Source organism: Lithobates pipiens, unplaced genomic scaffold (assembly GCF_037356315.1).
Source record: "Lithobates pipiens isolate NorthernLeopardFrog02 unplaced genomic scaffold, aLitPip1_a1.2 Scaffold_1, whole genome shotgun sequence".
NCBI classification, from domain to species: Eukaryota; Metazoa; Chordata; class Amphibia; order Anura; family Ranidae; genus Lithobates; species Lithobates pipiens.
In genome coordinates this window covers 68171359-68194926 of record NW_027507685.1, presented here as the reverse complement: position 1 = coordinate 68194926, position 23568 = coordinate 68171359, and the positions used below count along the sequence as shown (strand labels likewise).

General features: G+C 46.5%; 1 protein-coding gene across 1 annotated transcript; it reads right to left on the bottom strand.

Moving 5' to 3' along the window:
* Positions 1 to 539: 539 nt before the first annotated feature.
* Positions 540 to 22454, bottom strand: POLR2I (RNA polymerase II subunit I). Its single transcript, XM_077453394.1, has 6 exons — positions 22315 to 22454; positions 15233 to 15287; positions 11997 to 12070; positions 3273 to 3347; positions 3139 to 3190; positions 540 to 673 (listed from the first exon to the last, which is right to left on the bottom strand). Exons 1-6 carry the CDS (start codon positions 22401 to 22403, stop codon positions 611 to 613), a joined length of 408 nt encoding a protein of 135 aa, XP_077309520.1. The 5' UTR covers positions 22404 to 22454; the 3' UTR covers positions 540 to 610.
* Positions 22455 to 23568: the final 1114 nt, after the last annotated feature.

The window sequence follows — 23568 nt, the reverse complement described above, 5'->3', positions numbered from 1 at the left end:
TCTCCTATTTTGTCATTTAAAGAGTCTTACCGTTTTCAGCCCTATTGTGTGCATGCGCCCTATCCTCCGATCTTGCATCCCACAGCTACTAGTGTAGAGTGAGTAGTGCCCAACCTTATTTCTGTTAATTGGTCTGCTTTATGCATTCATCTCTCAGTGCTGAATGTGTCTGCATAAATGTAGTCCATATTGCAGGCAAGCAGGAGAGGGTGGCTATGTTCACAAAAAAAAAAAAAAAAAAAATAAAAATAAAAAAAAAAGGTGGACATGAACAAAAAAAAGACCCGCTCTAGAACAGGAAGTCTAATAGCAGAAAAAAAAAAAAGCTTGATTTGAGAGATGAAACAAAACAAAAAGATACAGAAGACACGTTCTCATTATATTTAAACATACTGCACATTTTTTTTTTCTTGCATAAAGTGAGTTTAGTGGCACTTTAAGAATTAGGACACTAAATTTGCCAGGGCATGTAAAACCTGGCAACCAGTGATCATGACAAGTTACTGTTAGTCCATGTAAAAGAACAGACACTTGCCAAATTAAAACAAACTGTACATTTATTTAACAATAAAAACACATAAAGAAAACAAATCTTCGGGGAGGGAGGAGATCACTCAGTCCAGCGATGACCACAGTGTGGAGCCGTGCAGACATAATACAATCTCATGGCATCCTAAGAGATTTAAAGTTCAGTGTAAGTATATATTAAATAAAAAAATGCATGCACACCAATTTAGATTGCAACAGATATTACCAAAATGTTTTTCTTGATCAATGATCATGTACATTACATACAGAGAGGCGGAAAAAAATATTTATTTGATCCCCTGGTGATTTTGTATGTTTGCCCACTGACAAAAATGATTTGAAAGGTAGGTTTACTTTAAACAGTGAGACAGTAACAAATATCCAGAAAAATGCATTTCAAAAGTAGTTATAAATTGATTTGCATTTTTAATGAGTGAAAGTATTTGACCCCTTCACAAAACATAACTTAGTGGCAAAACCCTTGTTGGCAATCACAGAGGTCAGACGTTTCTTGTATTTGCCCACATCTCAGGAGGGATTTTGTCCTACTCTTTGCAGATCCTCTCCAAGTAATTAAGGTTTCGAGGCTGACGTTTGGCAACTCAAACCTTCAGATTGGCTAGGCCACTCCAGGACCTTAATGTGCTTCTTGAGCCATTCCTTTGTTGCCTTGGCCGTGTGTTTTGAGTCATTGTCATGCTGGAAAACCCATCCACGGCCTATTTTCAATGCCCTGGCTGAGGGAAGGTTCTCACGCAAGATTTGATGGGTACATGGCCCATCCATCGTCCCTTTGATGCAGTAAAGTTGTTCTGTCCCCTTAGCAGAAAACACCCCCAAAGCATAAGGTTTTCAACCCCAGTGTTTGAGAGTGGGGATGTGTCCTTGGGGGTTAATAGGCAGCATGCCGCCTCCTCCTGCAAACACGGTGAGTGGAGTTGATGCCAAAGAGCTCAAATTTGGTCTCATCTGACCACAACACTTTTACTCAGTTCTACTCTGAATTATTCCGAAGTTCATTAGTAAACTTCAGACAGGCCTGTACATGTGATTTCTTGAGCAGGGGGACCTTGTTGGTGCTGCAGGATTTCAGTCCTTCACGGCGTAGTGCTTTACCAATTGTTCTCTTGGCGACTATGGTCCCAGCTGCCTTGAGATTATTGGAAAGATTCTAGTGTGTAGTTCTGGATTGATTCCTCACCATTCTCATGATCACTGAAATTCCACAAGGTGAGATCTTGCATGGAGCCCCACACTGAGGGACATTTCGTTATTTAGGTTTCTTCTATTTGCAAATAATCGCACCAACCGTTGACACCCTCTCACCTAGTTGCTTGGCGATGGTCTTGTAGCCCATTCCGGTCTACAGTCTTGTCCCTGACATCCTTGGACAGCTCTTTGGTCTTGGCCATGGTGGAAAGATTGAATTTAGATTGCTTCTGTGGACAGGTGTCCTTTATACTGGCAACAAGCAGAGATTAGGAGCACTCCATTTAAGAGACATCTGGGAGCCAGAAATCTTGCTGATAGGGGATCAAATACTTACTTCACTCATTAAAATGCAAATCAGTTTATAACTTTTTTGAAATGCATTTTTCTGGGTATTTTTTGTTTTGTCTCACTGGTAAAATAAATCTACTATTAAAATTATAGACTGATCATTTCTTTATTAGTGGGCAAACGTGCAAAATCAGCAGGGGATCAAATACTCCTCTCTTCCCCCCCCCCCCCCCCACTGTATTTTCAGAGGCAAGATTAGGTAAAATAGTTTTACAGACATGTATAAAGATGCAGGCATTTCTGAACGATTAGCAGAAAAGATACCTGAAATAGTCGATATTGTGGAAGCGAAATCCCTAATGTACTGGGGCCGATTTACTAAGGGAGCAGAGCTTAGCTTTTTAAATGAGGTGAAGCTTTAATATAAATCATCCAACCACGAGCAACGATGCGCAAACAAGCTTTTTCTTCTATTTAAAGTTTCTCCTGCATCTGAGTATTTAAAGTGAACACAGCTTCACCTCATTTACTAAGAAATGATGATTAGGGCAAATAACATGCGTGATAGCTTTGTGAATTGAGCCTTATAGGTGGCTTTGTTTAGTTTTTTTTAACATGACATTTTACACAAAGTAATAAGCTGCAAAGTAATGGATATTGGTTAAAACTGTCTCTAAAAAGGCCCCACATTAAAATTGTTGTAATTTATGGGCATTATTGCAGCAAAGGGCCAAGTTGTGTGAGATATGTGCATATACAACCAGAAACATAACAGCTACAAAACCAGAATATATGATTTCATTATCCCTGGGCCAGAATCTTGGTATAGGAAGTAGATGCTGTTGCAATATCTGAACAAAAAAAGAAAAAAAAAAAAAAAAAACACCTTTTTATGTGAAGAAAGTTTATCAAGGTCCGAAAGTACAGTGATCCCCCACAGAAGTAATAAATGTGGCAACTAAAACCCAAGTAAACTTCATTAAAAAAAAAAAAAAAATAGAACTAGGCTTTAGGCAAAATGTGCTTCTTGGCAAGTGGTATGTGATGGGGGAATCAACTGTGTACAGCTAAAAATGATGGTATTGAAAGACGCAGGGCGTGATATGATACCTCAGCTTTTGCACTGTGAGACTGGAAGAATACGGCCTCTTTATGTCCACATCTGTAAGAGAGACATTCATTACACACTATACTGGATGAAAGGCAGACAGGAGATGTGAGCTCTGCTGAGTAAGATCACTTACTTTGAACAGGGATGATCCTCTGTACGGGGCAGTGTGGGGTCCTGAGATACATCAGCAATGATCTGAGTCAGTTCACTGGAAATGAAAAAAAAATTAAAAATATATATGCTGCATTATAACTAGAAGATGTATAATCATAGTGATGGACACTGGGGATGACAGGAGCAATGTGCCGGAGAGGAATTCAGAGGGTATGAGATCAGTGTGTAGTAGGGGTGCTGAAATTAATCGTTGCATCAGGATTCGGCTGTCCCCGATATGGCATGGATGCATACGGACCGGAAAATCGATTGCGGGTGATGTCATAACTTGCCCCACCCCTCCTAGGAAAGCACTCAGAGCATATTTTTAAAAACTGAAGTTAGTTCTTACCGGTAACTCCTTTTCCGGTGGTCTTCCAGGACAGCCCTTGAGAGATGGAGCTCCTCCCATCGACCCAGGAAACACATTGCCACAGTTCAAAAGGCGGTCCCTCAGGTCCCTGGTCAGTCATTCACCAAGAACCGAAGGATGGAACTGAAAAACAAACCATAACAGGTAATAACATTAGTACATCACTATAATCAAATAAAGGGTGGGATTGTGCTGTCCTGGAAGACCACCGGAAAAGGAGTTACCGGTAAGTACTAACTCCAGTTTTCCCAAGTGTTCTTCCAGGACAGCCCTTGAGAGGATCCCCAAGTACTTACCAGATTAGGGGGGGACCACGGCCTGGAGGACTTTCCTCCCAAAGGCCTGATCCTGACTAGACATTAGGTCCAGTCGGTAATGCCTTGTAAAGGTGGAAAAGCTTGACCATGTGGCTGCTTTACATACCTGCTCCGGGGTGGCACCAGCTCTTTCTGCCCAGGATGCAGACAACGCTCTTGTTGAGTGAGCTTTAACACCCTCAGGAGGATCTCTATTCAAGGCCTTATACCCCTCTGCTATAGCTAGCCTAATCCATCTAGCTATGGTTACTTTTGAAGCTTTTTGCCCCCTACGCTGCCCGGAAAAAAAAGGACAAAAAGGGAGTCAGAGATTCTGAAAGGATTTGTCACTAAGATATTCTAGAATACACCTCCTCACATCCAATAAATGAAAACGTTCTTCTTTCTCATTTGCTGCATTTTGACAAAATGAGGGGAGGACAATATCTTGGGACCTATGGAAGCTAGAAGCTACTTTTGGTAAGAACACAGGGTCTGTTTTTAGTATGACTGTCTTCTAGGATCTGTAGAAAAGGTTCCCTGATGGAAAGGGCTTGGATTTCACTGACCCTACGGAATGAAGTGATTGCTACCAGGAGTACTGTCTTAAATGTAATAAGCCTTAGGGAGGCCTCTGAGATAGGCTCAAAGGGTGACCCCAAGAAAGCTTTTAGTACAACTGCTAAATCCCAGGATGGGACTTTGCCGACTCTGACCGGCTTACGTCTAGCGATTGCCTTACAGAACCTAGCGACAAAAGGATTTTCCTGTAAGCGTTCATCTAGGTACACACTTAAGGCAGCTATCTGAACCTTAATAGTACTTAGGGTTAATCCTTTGTTTACACCTTCCTGTAAAAACTGTAGAATATTAGCCGTATTTATGTCACGGCTATTCAGCCAGCTATTAAATTTTTTTCAGACTTTTTTGTAAATAGCCCTCGTGACTGGTTTGCGACTCTGTAGTAAGGTCGCAATTACCTCATCTGTCAGGCCCTTACTCCTTAAGATTTCCGCCTCAGTAACCACGCTGAAAGCTTCAGTGTGGCCACCTGTGGATGATAAAGAGGTCCCTGCGACAGGAGGTCCTGTCTGCAGGGAAGCCTTAGAGGCGGACAGTCTGTTAATTGTAGCAACGTTGTGAACCATGGTCTCCTGGGCCAGAATGGTGCCACTAGACTCAAACAGGTTTTTTCCGTGAAGAATCTTGCTAGGACCCTCGGAATGAGATGAAGAGGGGGAAATGCATACGCCAGACTGAAAGTCCATGGAGTTTGCAAGGCATCTACAGCCAGGGGCTGATCTCCTGGGTTTAGCGAGCAAAAATTGGGAACCTTTGCATTCTCTTTGCTCGCAAAAAGGTCTACTTCTGGTTTTCCCCAGTGAGTTGTTATGAGATTGAATACCTCTGGGTGTAAGGACCACTCTTGGTTCGAAACTTTTTGTCGACTCAAGAAGTCCGCCGTGCTGTTCAGCTCCCCTTTCAGGTGAACTGCAGAAATGGATTCCAGATTGGCTTCTGCCCACTGAAAAATGCGTCTGGCTACCAACATCAAACGAGGACTTCTGGTACCTCTTTGTTTGTTTATGTATGCTACAGCCGTCATATTGTCTGAACGGACTTGTAGATGGTGACCCTGTATTGTGGGGTGAAAGGCTAAAACAGCTCTTAGGATCGCTGTTAGCTCCTTCCAATTGGAAGAGAAACATTTCTCTTCCGGGGTCCACTTGTCCTGGACCCAGCTTGAGCCGAGGTGGGCTCCCCAGCCCCAGCTGCTCGCATCCGTTGTCAGTGTTGAAGTGATAGGAAGGACCCAATGAACCCCTTTGTTTAGGTTCTCCCTGTCCTTCCACCACCAGAGGGAGCGTTTTATCTTTGAGGGGATCGATACCTCCTCCTCCAGATCTCTGCCCTTTAATTGTTCCAACAGAAATCCCTGAAGGTCTCTTTGGTGGAACCTGGCCCATTGTACGGCTGGAATGGCTGCCGTCATAAGACCTAAGACCGACATTACTTCCCTCACCGTACATTTGGGGCTGCATTGAAGAAAAGATGTTCTCTGCCACAGATTCAAAATCTATTCTTCCGGCAGTATAATTTTCTGATCTACAGACTTGATCCAGTAACCCAAATACAGGATCTCCTGTGTTGGGGTTGTCTTGGATTTCTCCTGACTGACAATCCACCCTAACCGACTCAGGCTGAGTTGAGTCAACTCCAGATCCTGAGAAAGACGACTCTCCGAGTGTGCTGTTAGGAGCAGGTCGTCTAGATAGGGAATAATTGAGACTGATTGAAGCCTCAGTGGAACTAAAGCCTCTCCGAGAACCTTGGAAAAGATTCTTGGGGAGGATGACAGACCGAAGGGGAGCGCTCTGCACTGAAAGTGGTAAACTTTTGTGTCTATCTGCACTGCCATCCGAAGGAATTTCTGGCATTCCTCCCTTATTGGAATATGCAGATAAGCATCCCTTAGATCCAGGGTGGCCATAAATATCTCTTTCTGGTGAAGGTTCTTTATGGAATAAATGGACTCCATCCTAAATCTCTTGTAAAGGATGGAGCGATTCAGTGGTCGGAGGTTCATAATTAGTCTGAAGCTCCCTGGCGGCTTTTTTACCACGAAAATGTGCGAGTAAAAACCGTCTCCTTGTTCCTGAATAGGGACTGGTGTCAATACCTCTTGATCCACCATTTCCCCTATCAGTAAAGGTAAGGCCCTGGCCTTTTCTGAGTGACTTGGAAGCTTTGTCACCAAACACTTTGAGGGAGGGCTGCTGTGGAATTCCAGCGCATGACCCCTTTTTATTATATTTAAGACAAACTCTTTCGAGGTTGTCTCTTCCCATTGTGGAAGAAATTAGCTTAATCTTCCCCCCACAGGAACCCTGACGTCACTGGGGTTTGGGATCCCGATTGGGGCGGCTAAACAGTATGCCCCCTTTCCCTTTATGTCCCGACCAATGTTTTTTGGGGGTTGAAGTCTTCTCTGATTTAGAGGGTTCCTTAAAGAGGAAGTAAACCCTGATGGGTTTACTTCCTCTTTTTTTCCCTGCAAAGGTAAAGCATAATGGACTACTATGCATCGCATAGTAGCTCATTATGTGTCACTTACCTGACACAGGAGCCAGCGAAGTCGCCGCTGATCCCTGTAGTCCGCCGCGTCCATCTTGCTGGTGGCGTCTCGCAGCTCCGACCAATGACAGCGGCGAAGCCGCGATGACGTCACTCCCGCGCATGCGCACGGGAATCGCGTCTCGCAGCTCCGACGCTGCCATTCGGCGAAGCCGCGATGATGTCACTCCCGCGCATGCGCACGGGAGTCGACAAATTAGGCAAATCCATTCTTGGACTTGCCGCATTTAGTGCGCCTGCGCTCCGCTGTCTACGGCGCATGCGCCGTAGACAGCTGTGCCCATTTTCGGGCAAATATCTCCTAAACCATATAGGTTTAGGAGATATTGCTTGGACCTACAGGTAAGCCTTAATCTAGGCTTACCTGGAGGTCAAAGTGGTTTGAAGGGGTTTACTTCCTCTTTAAAAGGACGAAAAAAATTTCTTTGGAAATTTTTATTTTTTGCGGGAAAGGTTTTCTTTTTATCCGCCGTCCTTTCTAAGGCGGAATCTAATTCAGGCCCGAAGACTAAGTCTCCTGTAAAAGGGATGCTGCACAGGTGGGTTTTGGACGCCGTGTCTCCCCCCCCCCCCAAGTTTTCATCCATACTGACCTCCTTGCTGCCACTGAAAGTGCTGCTGACTTAGCTGTAAATTTTACGGAGTCCGTGGAGGCGTCAGAGATGAAACTGGTGGCCTTAAAAAGCATAGGGAAGGATTTCAGAAGCTCCCCCCTAGGAGTGCCTGCTTTTAAATGTTCCTGTAGTTGCGACAACCAGAACTCCAGGTTTCTAGCTACACAAGAAGTGGCTAGAGCAGGTTTTACGCCTGCCATAGAGGCATCCCAGGCCCTCTTTAAGACAATGTCTGTTCTCCTGTCCATGGGATCTTTCAGGTGGCCCATATCCTCAAAGGCCAGATCAGTCTGCTTTGAAACTTTGGACAGAGGGGCGTCTAGTTTAGGATTTTTATTCCAGACCGCCTCTGGGCTCTCATCAAAAGGGAACCTTCTCTTAAGGGATTTAGGAAAGAAAACCTTTTTATCTGGTTCAGACCACTCCTTAAGGACAAGGTCAGAAAGCACCTTATGTATAGGGAAAACCTTTGCTTTCTTTTTCCCCAGAGCCTCATACATCTTATGTCTGGATAACTGAGTTTCTTCCTCAATTTCCAGTGTATCATAGATAGCACCCATTAGCTCATCTACTTCAAGAGACAATCTATACTTTGAGGCTTTAGATGTTGCTTGATCCTCTTCCTGATCAGAGTCTGTGTCAGAGGAATCGGGGCTAATCAACGTGGGGCTAGGCTCCCTGACCATACGGGGCTCCCCTGAGATGGGTGTTGTAAGGCATGGTGAGGAGGAGATTGCAGTTGTTTTACTCGTGGAGGCAGCTGACCCTACGTCAGTGATTAACTCCCGGAGGGATTTAAAGGTCGACGCCATTTCCTCTTTAAAGGAGCCCAAAAATTTTGCTAAGGGGGAATCTGCCTCAGATTTAAGCAAGCTTGCAATGCATTACTTGCATAGGGCTTTGTTAGAGCCAGAGGCCTGCCTCGTCTTCCTTTGGTAGCTCTTTAGCCTGAAAATAAGAAGACAAAGAATTTTTTAGCGTCAGCTCCATGTCCCTCCTTAGAATCACCACCAACTGCATACATCCTTAACTGTGAGTTAACCACCACCGTGGGGCACTACAGAACCCAGCCTACAAACACCACCACTCCACCAGAGTAATAGCATGCCCAGCAGCCTACCTGGGATTGGCTGGTGCCTGTCTCCGCCGGAGTGTCCTGGGGAATAACCTCCATGGTCCCCCTCTGCTGCTCCGGATCCCGCCGCTAGTCCGGTATTGCTGGACGCTGGTCGGGACTGTACAGGCACAGCGCTGGCTCTCCCTCTCCTTGTACCCTAGAGACCCGGAACCGGAAGTCTCGGCACACAGTGATGACGCGGTTCCGCCGGAAATGACGCTCGGCGTCTCCGACCCCACCGCAACAAGGAGCAGAGATGGAAGGTTCCACTCACTGCTCCTGGGGGAAACCGGCGTCATTCTGCCCCTGGTCACCTCGGCACTGGAAGGAGGAGGGTAACGGGTCTGCTCCGATTCAGCTGGACGGTACCCGAGCCACAAGAAAAAAGGTATGGACCCAACTGCAGCCAAAAAACAGGACCCAGTCCCTTATGGCTTACAGGTTCTCAGGCAGCCCCTGAGAGGGGCCTCCAGGTTCCTGGCAACATGTTCCTCCGACGGAGGAAACACAAATGACTGACCAGGGACCTGAGGGACCGCCTTTTGAACTGTGGCAATGTGTTTCCTGGGTCGATGGGAGGAGCTCCATCTCTCAAGGGCTGTCCTGGAAGAACACTTGGGAAATTATTTTTTTTATAAATTCCACGTTACAGTGAATGATGCGCCACGGTGTATGTGCTTTTTAAAAAAATGTGTCACTTCATACCGAATTTCACAATAAATACATCCCGATCATGTGCCGTGCCAAGCCCGGCCCGCCTCTCATGTCTCTCGAGTCCTGACGTCAGTGGGGAATTCTTATCCCCACCCGCCTCTCTTCTGATATAACTATAGTCAGCGGGCAGGGCTGAGAATTCCCCGCTGACGTCAGGACTCGAGCGACGTGAGAGGCGAGAGGCGGGCCGGGCTCGGCATGGCATATGATCGGGATGCATTTACTGTGAAATGCGGTATGAAGTGACATTTTAAAAAAAGCACATACATTGAATGATGTGCCCCACTGCATTTATTAAAAAAAGTAACAGTAAGTAGAGTACAAATGGGTTTGCGCTCTACTTACACCTCACGCTGGCTGCGTTTGACAGGGGAGGTTCAGTATTTTTCAGTTTGTTTGCTCCCACCCAAAAATTTTGAGCACCAGCCACCAATGGTCAGCACAGAGATAGTACAGGGAATGTCACAGAGCTGTGGATTGTTATCCCTCCTGACCTCCCAGCAGCCTGTGTGAATATCTGTACCTTGTAGTGCACTTTAAGGGAGTGAGGTTATTTTTAATTCAAAGCGGAGTTCCAGTCAATTTTTTGTTTATTAAAAGTCAGCAGCTACAAAAAAAAGTACTTTCTGACTTTTAATAAAAATACACTAGGCGGCCCAAGCGGAAGTGGGAGCTCATCGGTAATCGTGATGCATCGCGGAATCGAATTGTTGACCAGATAATCGTAATCAAATCTTGAGACCAGTGAAGATGCGCACCCCTAGTGTGTAGTGCAGCGATGTGACAGCATTGCTAGAATTCTGCTGTGTTTGTTTCTAAAACCTCCATCATTGCTCAAGAAACAAGCACCGCAGAATTCCTTGCCAAACATACCTGCTTTGCACATTACAGTGGCAGGATAGTGTCCCTGTGTTAACTGCTGGCCAGTCAGACTGCTGCAAAGATTCAGAAAAAAAAAAATGGGGGAAAATGCAGGTTAGGTGAGGGAGAGTGTGGGGCCAAATTGGAGATTGTTCTGGTGGAAAAGGAGCAGCAGGAAAAGGCATTTTTTGGCATGGCATGCAAGTGCAGCAGAGAGGGGCAAGTGCTGGGGAGTGTAGACTTGCCATAATTGGGGAATAGAAGGGAAGGGGTATTGAGTGAGATAATCTAATAAATAAAAGTAAGACAGTTTTAGCATTAGGTTAAATGCAGAGGTTTTTGTTGCAAACATCTTGTGACACCGCACCAAGACACCTTTGCAAAAGGTAGTACTAGTCCCCAACTCAAATCTACAGTTCCCGATCTAGGTAATATACATTATATAAAGAAATGACTAAACAGAGCAGGTATACCTCGAAGATAGCCCAGGGTGCTGATAAAGTGACTGCCACTACCTATGCCACTGCAGTCACCTCACAATTAAAAGATGCAAGAAATCATCACTTTCTTATTGCAGTGCTTGACATGCTTATATGCCATGTATTTTATGAATAACTGACACTAATAATCTTCCACCTTCAAATACTTTCCGGAGTGTCAGACTTACACAATTAGTTTCCACTGCTCTTTTCCGCCTTCTGGCCCTGATATTACCAGCTTGTGGCTGCTGCCTGTTAAGCCTGCAACACTAACGACAGTGGTGCATGATCAGATTGAAACAGTAGACTCTACTCACCACTGTCACTGGCACTGTACATTCTCTATATTAAGTCCTAAACACAGCTCAAAGCGTTTTCTTACTCAGTGTGACAGGAGGCAGAAGCAGATAGCTTCCAGTCAGCACACTCCTAGACACAAGAGCCTAGAGGTTGTAACTATGACAATTGTGCAGTCATGCACCACTGTACCCATATGGAATTTTTTTTTCACACAAATATAGCTTTCTTTTGGTGGAAATTAATCACCACCGGGGTTTTTTTTATTTTTTGCCAACAGAAACGGAGGACTGAAATAAAGAAAATTTTCTCTTTTTTTATATATAAAGTTTGGTAAATAAGTAATTTTTATTCTTCACTGGTGTGTACCATGGAGGCTGCACTGATGATCAGTTCCCTATTTATCTGTGTAAATGTCCCTTCACACTCAGCGGTTACTGGCTCTACCCTCCTCACACTGACAGCACGCGAGAAAAGGAAAGCCGATAACCGGCAAGTTTGTTTACATGTGATCAAACACAGCTGATCACATGGTAAAGGGTCACTGTGCTTGGCCCTTTTCTCAGATCTGTGATCAGCTGTGTCCAAAGGACACCGCGATCACAGAGTGCGCCCTAGGGGGCACGCCACAAGCGAGAGAGCTGCGCTATAGTCATCTTTTGGCTATAGTGTGGATATGAAGTGTTTAAACGCAACATTTTCAGGTTTGATTAAAGGTGATTAAAGCTGAACCTATAAAAACTTCTTTCCAGTTGACTGTAGACAGATTATACATGGAGCACAACAGAGTAATATAAAACAACAAAGAGGATACTCACTCTACTTCATGTGTGATTTTATTGACGTAAATGCAGCAGTTATCAGCCTCCTGCTGGTAGTCACAGTTTCGACACTGCAAAGGGAAGAAAATGGAGAAGCAGTTGAGGGGGAAAAAAATAAAAAATAAAAAATAAAAAAAAGAAAGACACAAATGTAAAGGGTAATTTTGTATTAACCAAGCCAGAAGATAAAAGTGGTTAGATAATTGTCCCTAAATTAAACAAATTCCATCTCCATTTCGTAGACTAGGCAAATTATGCCGACTTTGAAAAAGGTTCCTGCACTAATTTGGGCCGACTTCAGCCCATTCAATATTACTGAAGATAGATCAATGTCGGATCATCATCTTAAAGCCCCATACACACTATTCGATTTTCTGAAGATTTTTGTCTTCAGATTTACCAAGACTATGTAGTGCAAGGACCTGCCTAATTGCATGCAAATTGAAATTCTTAAGGTTTGACCTCCTATTATATGGTTTTGGTAAATCTGAAGACAAAAATCTGCAGAAAATTGAATAGTGTGTATGGGGTCTTAGTGATCTGACTTTGGCATGCGACTCATGCTCTAAAGGATCTTGAAAATAAATAAATAAAATAAGATGGTGTGGGGCGTATACCTGACTGTTGACATTGATGAACAGTTTATGCTTCATGTACTTCTTGCTTATATTCTTACCAAATATTTCACTTAATAAAAACAGATACAACCAGAAAATGGACCTGGCTTTATATATCTAATGCCGCGTACACACGTATCAGACTATCCAGCGGACTTAGTCTGGCGGACAAACCGCCGGACTTTCCGAACGAGCTACCTGTCCAGACACGGCACTTTTGCGGCGGACTAGGTCCGCCGTACTTTTGAAATGAACAGACTCGCCCACACACGCGGAGTAAAGACCGTTCATTTTGAGCGCGGCTCCAGGCAGCCGGAACCAGCTAAGGAGGCGTCGCTGGACCCGTCACCTGGTATGGACTTAAAGGGGAATTGCCTACGCCCCGCCTATTATGATGTCACAGTTCCAGAGGATGCTGGGGCTGTGACATCATAATGGGCGGGGACATCATCCGGCGATGTCCCTATATAAGTCGCCGCTCGCCACGTCTCTGTCATTGTGACCAGAGACAGCGATGAGGTAACAGCTCAAGAAGAGAAGAACAGAAGGCCAGAAGACAGCAGCAACAGAAGACCGGGCCACTGCTTGTAAAAGAGCTAGAAGGTGCAGTGGCATGGCAAGAAGAACTGAAGAGGGGGACAAGACCCCCGAAGAGGGGGACAAGACCCCCGAAGAGGGGGACAAGACCCCCGAAGTCGGAAGAAGGCTCCTCCACTAGTAAAAGAGCAGAAGATAGCGGAGGAGTCCGGCGAGAAGACCCCCGAAGACTGAAGAAGACCCCCCGGAGCTGTGCAATAAACTATTTTAACCCTTGTGTGTTGTGATTTTTTACATTTTTTTCCACAGGTGAATGGGTAGGGATACATTGTACCCCATACTCATTCACATAGGGTGGGGGGCCGGGATCCGGGGGCGCGCTTATTAAAGGGGCTCACGGATTCCGATAAGCCCCCCGCCCGCAGACCCCGACAACCAATGGCCAGGGTTGTCGGGAAGAGGCCCTTGTCCTCATCAACATGGGAACAAGGTGCTTTGGGGTGGGGGGGCCGCGCGGCCCCCCCTTCCCCAAGGCACCCCCCCATGTTGAGGGCACGCGGGCTGGTACGGCTCAGGAGGCAGGGGGGTGCTCGCTCCTCCCCACCCCCTTTCCTGGCCGGCCGGGTAGCATGTTCAGATAAGGGTCTGATATGGACCTAGGGGGGGACCCCCACGCTGTTTTTTCGGTGTACGGAATTCCCCTTTAAGTCCATACCAGGTGATGGGGCCAGCGATGCTCAAAATGAGCGGACTTTTCTCTGGGCGGGAAAAGTCCATTCATTTCAAAAGTACGGCGGACTAGCACACACACGTATTGTCCGCCGAAATGAGAGTCCGGCGGACAGATTGATGTGCAAAACTCCAACCTTCGTCCGCTGGACTTTTGGGTAAAAAAAAAAAAGTCTGCCGGAGCCTACACACGGGTGGATTGTCCAGCGGATCATGTGTAAGCGGCATAAGTCACCCATCTGTAATATGGTGAAAATGAAAGGTGGAAAAAAGTCAGAATTCCCAATCTTTACTTTTTCCAGGACAGCAATTCAGAGCATTGAAGCCAAAGCATCAACGAGATAGCCAGGCAATCTGTAGTCTCAGAAAGGAGAGAAGAAACAGAAACCAACATTTACTTTTGGGATCCAGACCAGAAATGAGCAACATGTTGCCTCCATTTCAAAATGCTAGTAGTCTGCCCTTCATGTTCCTCCTCTCCCTTCAATGCTAAAAGCCATGGCCCCAGAAAAAGCATGCAAACAGCTAAGAACTCGTTATTTTTAGTGTTAATCTGACATTGTGCATAATGTGCATGCACCCAGAGAAGTGCTAAAGTAGAACTAAAGGCAAAACTTTCTTAACTTTTCACAAAGGGAGTTTTCAACTCATCAGTTTTTTCTTTTGACATTTGTGTTACATTGGAGAACATTTCCCTTCCCGTCTCATAGCCAACAGGAAGCGAGAAAAGTGAGGAAATCCCTGGTTGTCACCAGGGTCTCTAGAACTGGTGTGCCTATTGGAAGATTTCCTGCTATTCCTGTTCTGTTTAGGTTTTTCTTTCACTCTCAGTGATAATAGTGATCAGGACACAGAGGGTGAATCTCCCTAACAGGGACACAAACAGTAAATACTTAACAGGCATTCACCCCATCTAAAAATTAAAACACACACGCTTTGCCTTTAGTTATACTTCATGCATACCTTTTGATAGGCCCATCATCGTATTGGGTGGCCTGATTGACAAAAATTTGTGGAAGGGGTCAACCTCTCTCAAGAAGTGTCCAAGTTTACCAATAGAAATCGGTCGCAGATCAGGGGGTCCAAAGGCACAAGTAAAAAAAAAATCAAAAAAAAAAATCAAAAAAAAAAAAATCATAGAGGCACATTTAGGTCGCTGCACTTTATGGATAACATATGCTACATGTTAATGGCAGGTGTTCATGACCATGGTTCCTGGGATCCCTCCAGTGCTAATCACATGACTAATTGTCAGTGGTCACAACATCACATGCACACCACACTTTCTCTCCCCCCCCCCTCCTCCCCTCGGGGTATAATCTGGTTAAATATCTCTGGAAATTGTCTTACCGCATAGAGCAGGATACGATTTTCTTTGTCTTCTTTAGGATACAACATGTTGTTGCTGGAAAAAAAACAGAAAAACCGTTTACATTTTATAGAGAACACAAAGGGATATATAAGCAGTGAATAGGACTTCAAAACATTCACTGCTGGTAAATCTTGCTGATGTATGAGTTTTAAATGACACTGATAGATTCACCACCAGGAAATGTTTACTGAGGGGCATTTTTAATAGAAAAAATATTTTTAGCATTCAGTTAGGTTCAAGCCCTACACGTCTCCTATAATGACTTGCAGCCCTCCTGAGAAAATACGCCATTACTTTGACGTTTAATACAAGGATGATGATGGCATAACCCCAGTAAATTGCTTTCCCCCAGGAGCCAGTCTCATAAAAGTGGTGCAAAAAGCAGATTTGTCACTGGGTCACTTTTAGAAGTGGCCCCCCTACCGCCACTTTCCATTGGTTTTCGTTTTTACCTGGTGTATCTAGTGCTGGCTGGGCACAGGAAATATGGAAGGAAAGATGGCCTCTGGTCATCTTCACTCCCCAAGAGGACCAGAGCAATGTCATCACAGTTCCAGCCACATGTAAACAAGGCTTTTTAATTTTTTTTTGCATTTGCTTTTAGGGGTAGGGGAGAGATTTTAGACCCCAGTTCTCTCCATAAAGAGGACTTGTCATACTGTATTATCGCAAGAGATGTTTACATTCCTTGCAATAGCAGCAAGCAAAAAACATTATTTTCAAAGGGACAGAGAAAAAAAAAAAAACTTTTTTTTTAAAGCTGCCCTGTCCCCGCATACGTAGGTCACAACCACATATGTAAATAGTGTTCATACCACATGTACGGTATCGCTGCGAACGTCTGAACGAGAGCAACAATGCTAGCAGAGGACCTTCTCTAACTCTAAACTGGTAACCTGTAGAAATTTTTAAAGCTTTGCCTATGTACCGCAATTTAGTGCCATTCTGCGAGTGCGCGCAATTTCAAAGCATGACGTTAGGTATCCATTTACGTGCCATAACAATGTTTCATATTACACAAAAAAAAATAGATTTTTTTTTTTTTATTCGGCAAGGTGTATTTTGTATTTGAAAGGTTTTTTGTTGAAAAACTCTAGCCAAAGATAACAGGATTAAAAAAAAAAAAAAAAAAAAGGCCCATAAATAGCCCATTCAAGCCAAACTCTGGGCAACAGATGAACCTCCCTCCCATCCCTCACTTCCATTCTAATTGGATCGTTGGCATGAAAAGGGGGGGGGGGGGGGTGATAAGCAATCAATTTTACTTACCTAAAGCCACATTTACATGACGCTCCAGTCCCAAGTCTACTGTTTACATGAGGCTTGTCCACATCACTGCCTGTAGAGCACGAACATTTCTTATTAGCTGTCCAGCAGGAAGGCCTCTCAATAGCCAGGAGAGAGGTTGGTGTGTGAGGACCAATTGGCAGTAGTGATGCACCGAAATTTCGGCTGCCGAAACATATCGGCCGAAAATGCCCTTTTCGGCAATTTGCCGAAAGAGAAAAACGGCCGATAATGGAGCCGAAAATGGGGCGTGGCCTGGGTGGGGGCTGGGCTCCGCCACCCCGCCCCTGGTGACGCCCATCATGGAGGGTGTATAGCGCAGGAGAGCCGCCTCCGCCTGTTTGATCACAGCGCGGGGAACATCACAGCTTTCATTTCAATAGCTGTGTGTTCCCGGCCGCGTGCCGTCACACGCAGCCCCTCCCCCTTGTCCGGGCACTTTGATAGACAGATCATCCGTCCAATCCTGCGGATGATCTGTCTAAGTGCCCGGACAAGGGGGAGGGGCTGCGTGTGACGGCACGCGGCCGGGAACACACAGCTATTGAAATGAAAGCTGTGATGTTCCCCGCGCTGTGATCAAACAGGCGGAGGCGGCTCTCCTGCGCTATACACCCTCCATGATGGGCGTCACCAGGGGCGGGGTGGCGGAGCCCAGCCCCCACCCAGGCCACGCCCCATTTTCGGCTCCATTATCGGCCGTTTTTCTCTTTCGGCAAATTGCCGAAAAGGGCATTTTCGGCCGATATGTTTCGGCAGCCGAAATTTCGGTGCATCACTACTGCCAATTGGTCCTCACACACCAACCTCTCTCCTGGCTATTGAGAGGCCTTCCTGCTGGACAGCTAATAAGAAATGTTCGAAAGCTGTGATGTTCCCGGCGCTGTTATCAAACAGGCGGCGGAGGCGGCTCTCTTCCCTGCACAGTGCACAGGCTGGCTGCAAAATGGCACACTGGCTGCAATGGGGCACACTGGCTGCAATGGGGCACTGGCTGCAATGGGGCACACTGGCTGCAATGGGGCACACTGGCTGCAATGGGGGATGCCTCCTGTACCACGTCCTCTGTCTCTGACCATCTCCTGTACCGTGTCCCCAGTCTGACCATCTCCTGTACCGTGTCCCCAGTCTCTGACCATCTCCTGTACCGTGTCCCCAGTCTCTGACCATCTCCTGTACCGTGTCCCCAGTCTCTGACCATCTCCTGTACCGTGTCCCCAGTCTCTGACCACCTCCTGTACCGTGTCCCCAGTCTCTGACCACCTCCTGTACCGTGTCCCCAGTCTCTGACCACCTCCTGTACCGTGTCCCCAGTCTCTGACCACCTCCTGTACCGTGTCCCCAGTCTCTGACCACCTCCTGTACCGTGTCCCCAGTCTCTGACCACCTCCTGTACCATGCATGCAGTCTCTGACCACCTCCTGTACCATGCATGCAGTCTCTGACCACCTCCTGTACCATGCATGCAGTCTCTGACCACCTCCTGTACCATGCATGCAGTCTCTGACCACCTCCTGTACCATGCATGCAGTCTCTGACCACCTCCTGTACCATGTCCCCAGTCTCTGACCACCTCCTGTACCATGCATGCAGTCTCTGACCACCTCCTGTACCATGCATGCAGTCTCTGACCACCTCCTGTACCATGCATGCAGTCTCTGACCACCTCCTGTACCATGTCCCCAGTCTCTGACCACCTCCTGTACCATGTCCCCAGTCTCTGACCACCTCCTGTACCATGTCCCCAGTCTCTGACCACCTCCTGTACCATGTCCCCAGTCTCTGACCACCTCCTGTACCATGTCCCCAGTCTCTGACCACCTCCTGTACCATGTCCCCAGTCTCTGACCACCTCCTGTACCATGTCCCCAGTCTCTGACCACCTCCTGTACCATGTCCCCAGTCTCTGACCACCTCCTGTACCATGTCCCCAGTCTCTGACCACCTCCTGTACCATGTCCCCAGTCTCTGACCACCTCCTGTACCATGTCCCCAGTCTCTGACCACCTCCTGTACCATGTCCCCAGTCTCTGACCACCTCCTGTACCATGTCCCCAGTCTCTGACCACCTCCTGTACCATGTCCCCAGTCTCTGACCACCTCCTGTACCATGTCCCCAGTCTCTGACCACCTCCTGTACCATGTCCCCAGTCTCTGACCACCTCCTGTACCATGTCCCCAGTCTCTGACCACCTCCTGTACCATGTCCCCAGTCTCTGACCACCTCCTGTACCATGTCCCCAGTCTCTGACCACCTCCTGTACCATGTCCCCAGTCTCTGACCACCTCCTGTACCATGTCCCCAGTCTCTGACCACCTCCTGTACCATGTCCCCAGTCTCTGACCACCTCCTGTACCATGTCCCCAGTCTCTGACCACCTCCTGTACCATGTCCCCAGTCTCTGACCACCTCCTGTACCATGTCCCCAGTCTCTGACCACCTCCTGTACCATGCCCCCAGTCTCTGACCACCTCCTGTACCATGTCCCCAGTCTGACCACCTCCTGTATAAAAATATTTTTTAAAAACAGTCATTTTCGGTATCGGTGCTGTTTCGGTATCGGTTTCGGCCTAGTGTATTTTTCATTTTCAGTATCGGCACCAAAAAACCCATTCGGTGCATCCCTAATTGGCAGGGGTACATATACAGATGGGTTAGTGGTCCCCAGACCATAAGTGAAAGCCAAAGGGACTCGTATGGTGGGCAAAGGAAAGTATGCCCGGTTTTGAAAGGTAAAAGATGAAAAAAAAAAAAACACAACCTACACAGGCCAGACAGATTGGGAGCAGCTCATAACAGGTTCATATTTTGCCCAGAGTTGGGATTTAAATGATTTCACACCAAAACCAGCTTTTGCTCCTATAGTCAGCTTCACACCAGAGATTTCCCCACTGTACTTCTTTCCCTGAGCATCATTCAACCCACTTCCTGTGACTGGACAGTGACAGGAGAAGCAGCACAGTGATAAGCGCATCTCTCGGTCACGCCACGCTCTCTCCTCCCCTCAGCAGAACATGAGCCGATTGCCTAATTTTGAGGCTTTTAAAGTGGCATCAAAGTTTTTTTTAATAGCAAACATACTTCTGTGTAAAACCATTGCACAGAGCAGAGATCAGCTCCGATCCTCTTCTTTTTGGGTCCCACGACAGCACTCCTGGCTCCTCCCCCTGGAGCAGTGTCCCCAGAGAAAGCCACTTGCTCTGGGGACACCACTACATGCTCATTCCCTATGTGCAATTAGTGATGTCCAGTTCATGAACGAATCGTTCTTTTGAATCGGTTCTTTTTAGTGAACTGATTCGTTTGAAACAGTTCACTCTGCACTCAGTACATAGCAGAGCAGCAGAGCTGGCAGGGGTAATATGATCCTAGAGTGAGAGAGCTCGGCCCCTCCCTGCAACCAATCAGCTGACTCAAAGCACAGTGACACTCAGGAACTGGATACAAACTTAAAACAAGAGCCAGGAGTACACAGTACACTGAGTTAAAGAATCATACAAGTTACCGAGTTAAAGAATCTTATCAGTTTTTAGAACCCAGTACACTGAAAGAACCATGAGTCACCACCAGTAAAACAATACACCAATCCAATGATCAGGTAGCAGCAGTGATCAGGTGGTACGGACAGCCTAAGGCCCTTTCACACTCATGCGACTTGTCCTGCGACTTGAGACTGCAAAGTCACACGACAAGTCACACGACAAGTCACACGACAAGTCACACGACAAGTCACACGACAAGTCACACGACAAGTCACACGACAAGTCACACCCCATGATTTCCAACGAGTTCAGTTCATATCTGTGCGACTTCAAAGTAGTTTTTGTACTACTTTTGTCTGACTTTGATGCGACTTGTGGCAGAGACCTCAAGATTACACAAACATTGCTTCAAGTCATGGCAAAAATCATGGCAAAAGCACTTGACTTTCAAGTCGCACAAGTGTGAAAATAGCCTTAACGATTGGATTTTACTACCAGGGGTACTTCACCCATGGTAGTGGTAGTAAAATCTGATCATCATTCCTGCGCATGCGCTGTAAAGGCTACGGACAAATCTGATGGCTAGCAATGTTACCTGTGAAGTTGGCCCATCAGAATGCAGTTCACATGCACAAAAACCCACTTTTCATTTAGGCTCCATTTCCACTTGTGCAACTTGTCCTGCGACTTTGTACTCTATGATTTCCAATGAGTATTATTGGTATCTGTGCGACTTCAAAGTAGTCCCTGCACTACTTTGGTCCCACTTTGATGCAACTTGAGATCCATAGACCTCTGGAATACACAGGCATTTCTTTAAAGTCGCATCAAAATTGCGGCAGAATTGTGCAACTTTCAGGCTGCGTTAGCCTGAAAAGCCAGAAAGTTGCACGATTCTGCCGCGACTTGAAGCCATGCCTGTGTATTCTGGAGGTTTATGGACCTCAAGTCACATTACAATGGGACCAAAGTAGTGCAGGGACTACTTTGAAGTCGCTGTGACTTGAAGTCGCACAGATATGAATGGCACTCATTGGAAATCGGGTACTTCTTGTCATGCAACTTTGCAGTCCCAAGTCGCAGGACAAGTTGCACAAGTGGAAACAGAGCCTAAATGAAAAGCGGGGTTTGTGTGCATGTGACCTGCATTCTGGGGCAACTTCACAGGTAACATTGCTATCCATCAAATTTGCGGAAACCTAGGCTCAGGGCCGGTTCACACTGCAGCATAGTGCAAAATCACATGAGATTTGCACTGCAGTGCAAATCACAGGCGATGTCCGTGCAATGCAATTTCAGCCATACAGATAGTATGGTTGAAATCGTATCGCATTCGGACTAAACTCGCACAGGACCCTTTTTTTGGTCCGCACCAGAATCGGATCGCATAGCACTCATGCGATCCGATTCATGTCCAAACTGACACTTCGCAGTGCGACATGCGAACTGAAATGGGGGTGCCATTAACATTGTATGACACTCCCCAGCAGTTCGCATATGTCGTTGTGAACTGTCGTGCGAGTCGGGTGCGATGCAGGAACCCGTCGTGGAATCGCAGGGTTCCCGCATCGCACAAGTGTGAACCCAGCCTAACACAGCTGTTTGTGTATCACCAAAATGCATGACACTGCGCTAATCTGACAACAATGGAATAATTGTCAATTGACAACAATTGTGCTCTGCGCCGATGAACTAAATCAAAGTAAACATTACCAGGACCTGCCAACCTTCTGTGTGAATCACTCTTCTGATTCTACTCATTTAAGAAGGTTGAATCAGAGCTTCGGTTCACTTGCTTGTCAGTAGACTCAGCAAGTGAACCCAAGAACCGAAGAATCGATTCATTGAATCGGTTCATTTCAGTGAGCAGTTCGAAATGAACCGATTCACTTTAAAGATCCGAACTTCCCATCACTATGTGCAATTGTGCAAAATCCGCCCCGCACCCCACTTTCCCCTCATTGGCTGTGATTAACAGCAGCAGCCAATTGGCTCCCACTGCTCGTTCAGCCAATTAGGAGGGAGGGTCCTGGACTTTAGAACCACTTTAACCTTTACCTACTGTACCCACAGCTACAGGGACAGTTTACTTTTACACACACACACTTTAAAGATCTTTATTCCCACTATCCAACTGTTATCCAACTCCTGTATACAGTGTATACTCGAGTACACCAGGTACATAACACTAGTACCATATATTTATAGACATATGTGGTTAAAGCAGTGTGCTGGGGGGTGAGGATGCTGGGATATGTAGTCCCCCATCCCCAGAACCCGCGCCGCTCACCATTCCTGACAAAAGCGGATCCCTACGAAGCCCTGTTGGTACGTTCCGTCCGGCTCCATCCCTTGCTCCGGAAATGATTCTGAAAACATGATGACCCGGAAATCACGTGTCACACAAACGGAGGAAAACGAGCCAGAAGCCCTACAGACTGGTTGGTGATATAGGAGAAGAGGCGGGGAAGTGGGCGGTGCTTACTTGACTGCCGTACATGGAGTGTTCAGCGCTTGTGCCGCATCCTATGTCACCATTGTGATCAATACAGCGGAGGATCCCCGATCACAGCCCTGCCCGTGTGGGAGTACACAGGAGAGTCCTGCTTGTGCAGTCCTGCTGCTAAATTCACCTGCGATTAAATCATGAAGAGTCTGGGGGGCTTCTCTTTCCACAGGGGTCTATTTATCAATGTTTGAACCCCTAGAGTCACACATTTCTCTGATATAGTAATCCACAAACTGCGGTGCAAGGACGAATGGCCCTTGCCATTAACCACCCCTTGCAGCAATATACTTAACTGACCATGACTATAGGGCACTAGTCCTCTCACTGACACCAACAACAGGGCTCTATTCCTCTCACCGACACCAACAATAGGGCTGTATTTCTCTCACCGACACCAACAATAGGGCTCTATTCCTCTCACCGACACCAACTATAGGGCTCTATTCCTCTCACCAACAATAGGGCACCATTCCTCTCACCGACACCAACTATAGGGCACTATTCCTCTAACGACACCAACTATAGGGCACTATTCCTCTAACGACACCAACTATAGGGCACTATTCCTCCCACGACACCAACTATAGGGCACTATTACTCTCACCGACACCAACTATAGGGCACTATTCCTCTCACCGACACCAACTATAGGGCACTATTCCTCTCACCGACACCAACTATAGGGCACTATTCCTCTCACTGACACCAACTGTAGCGCTGGCTCCTGATGAGCAAGCGCTATGGTTTTTTCAAAGTTAATTTTCCTGATACCAGTTTGGTTTTGGGGCTAATTCTCTCACCGACCACAACTATAGGGCACTATTCCTCTCACCGACACCAACTGTAGGGCTCTATTCCTCTCACCGACACCAACTGTAGGGCTCTATTCCTCTCACCGACACCAACTGTAGGGCTCTATTCCTCTCACTGACACCAACTATAGGGCACTATTCCTCTCACCGACATCAACTATAGGGCTCTATTCCTCTCACCGACACCAACTATAGGGCACTATTCCTCTCACCGACACCAACT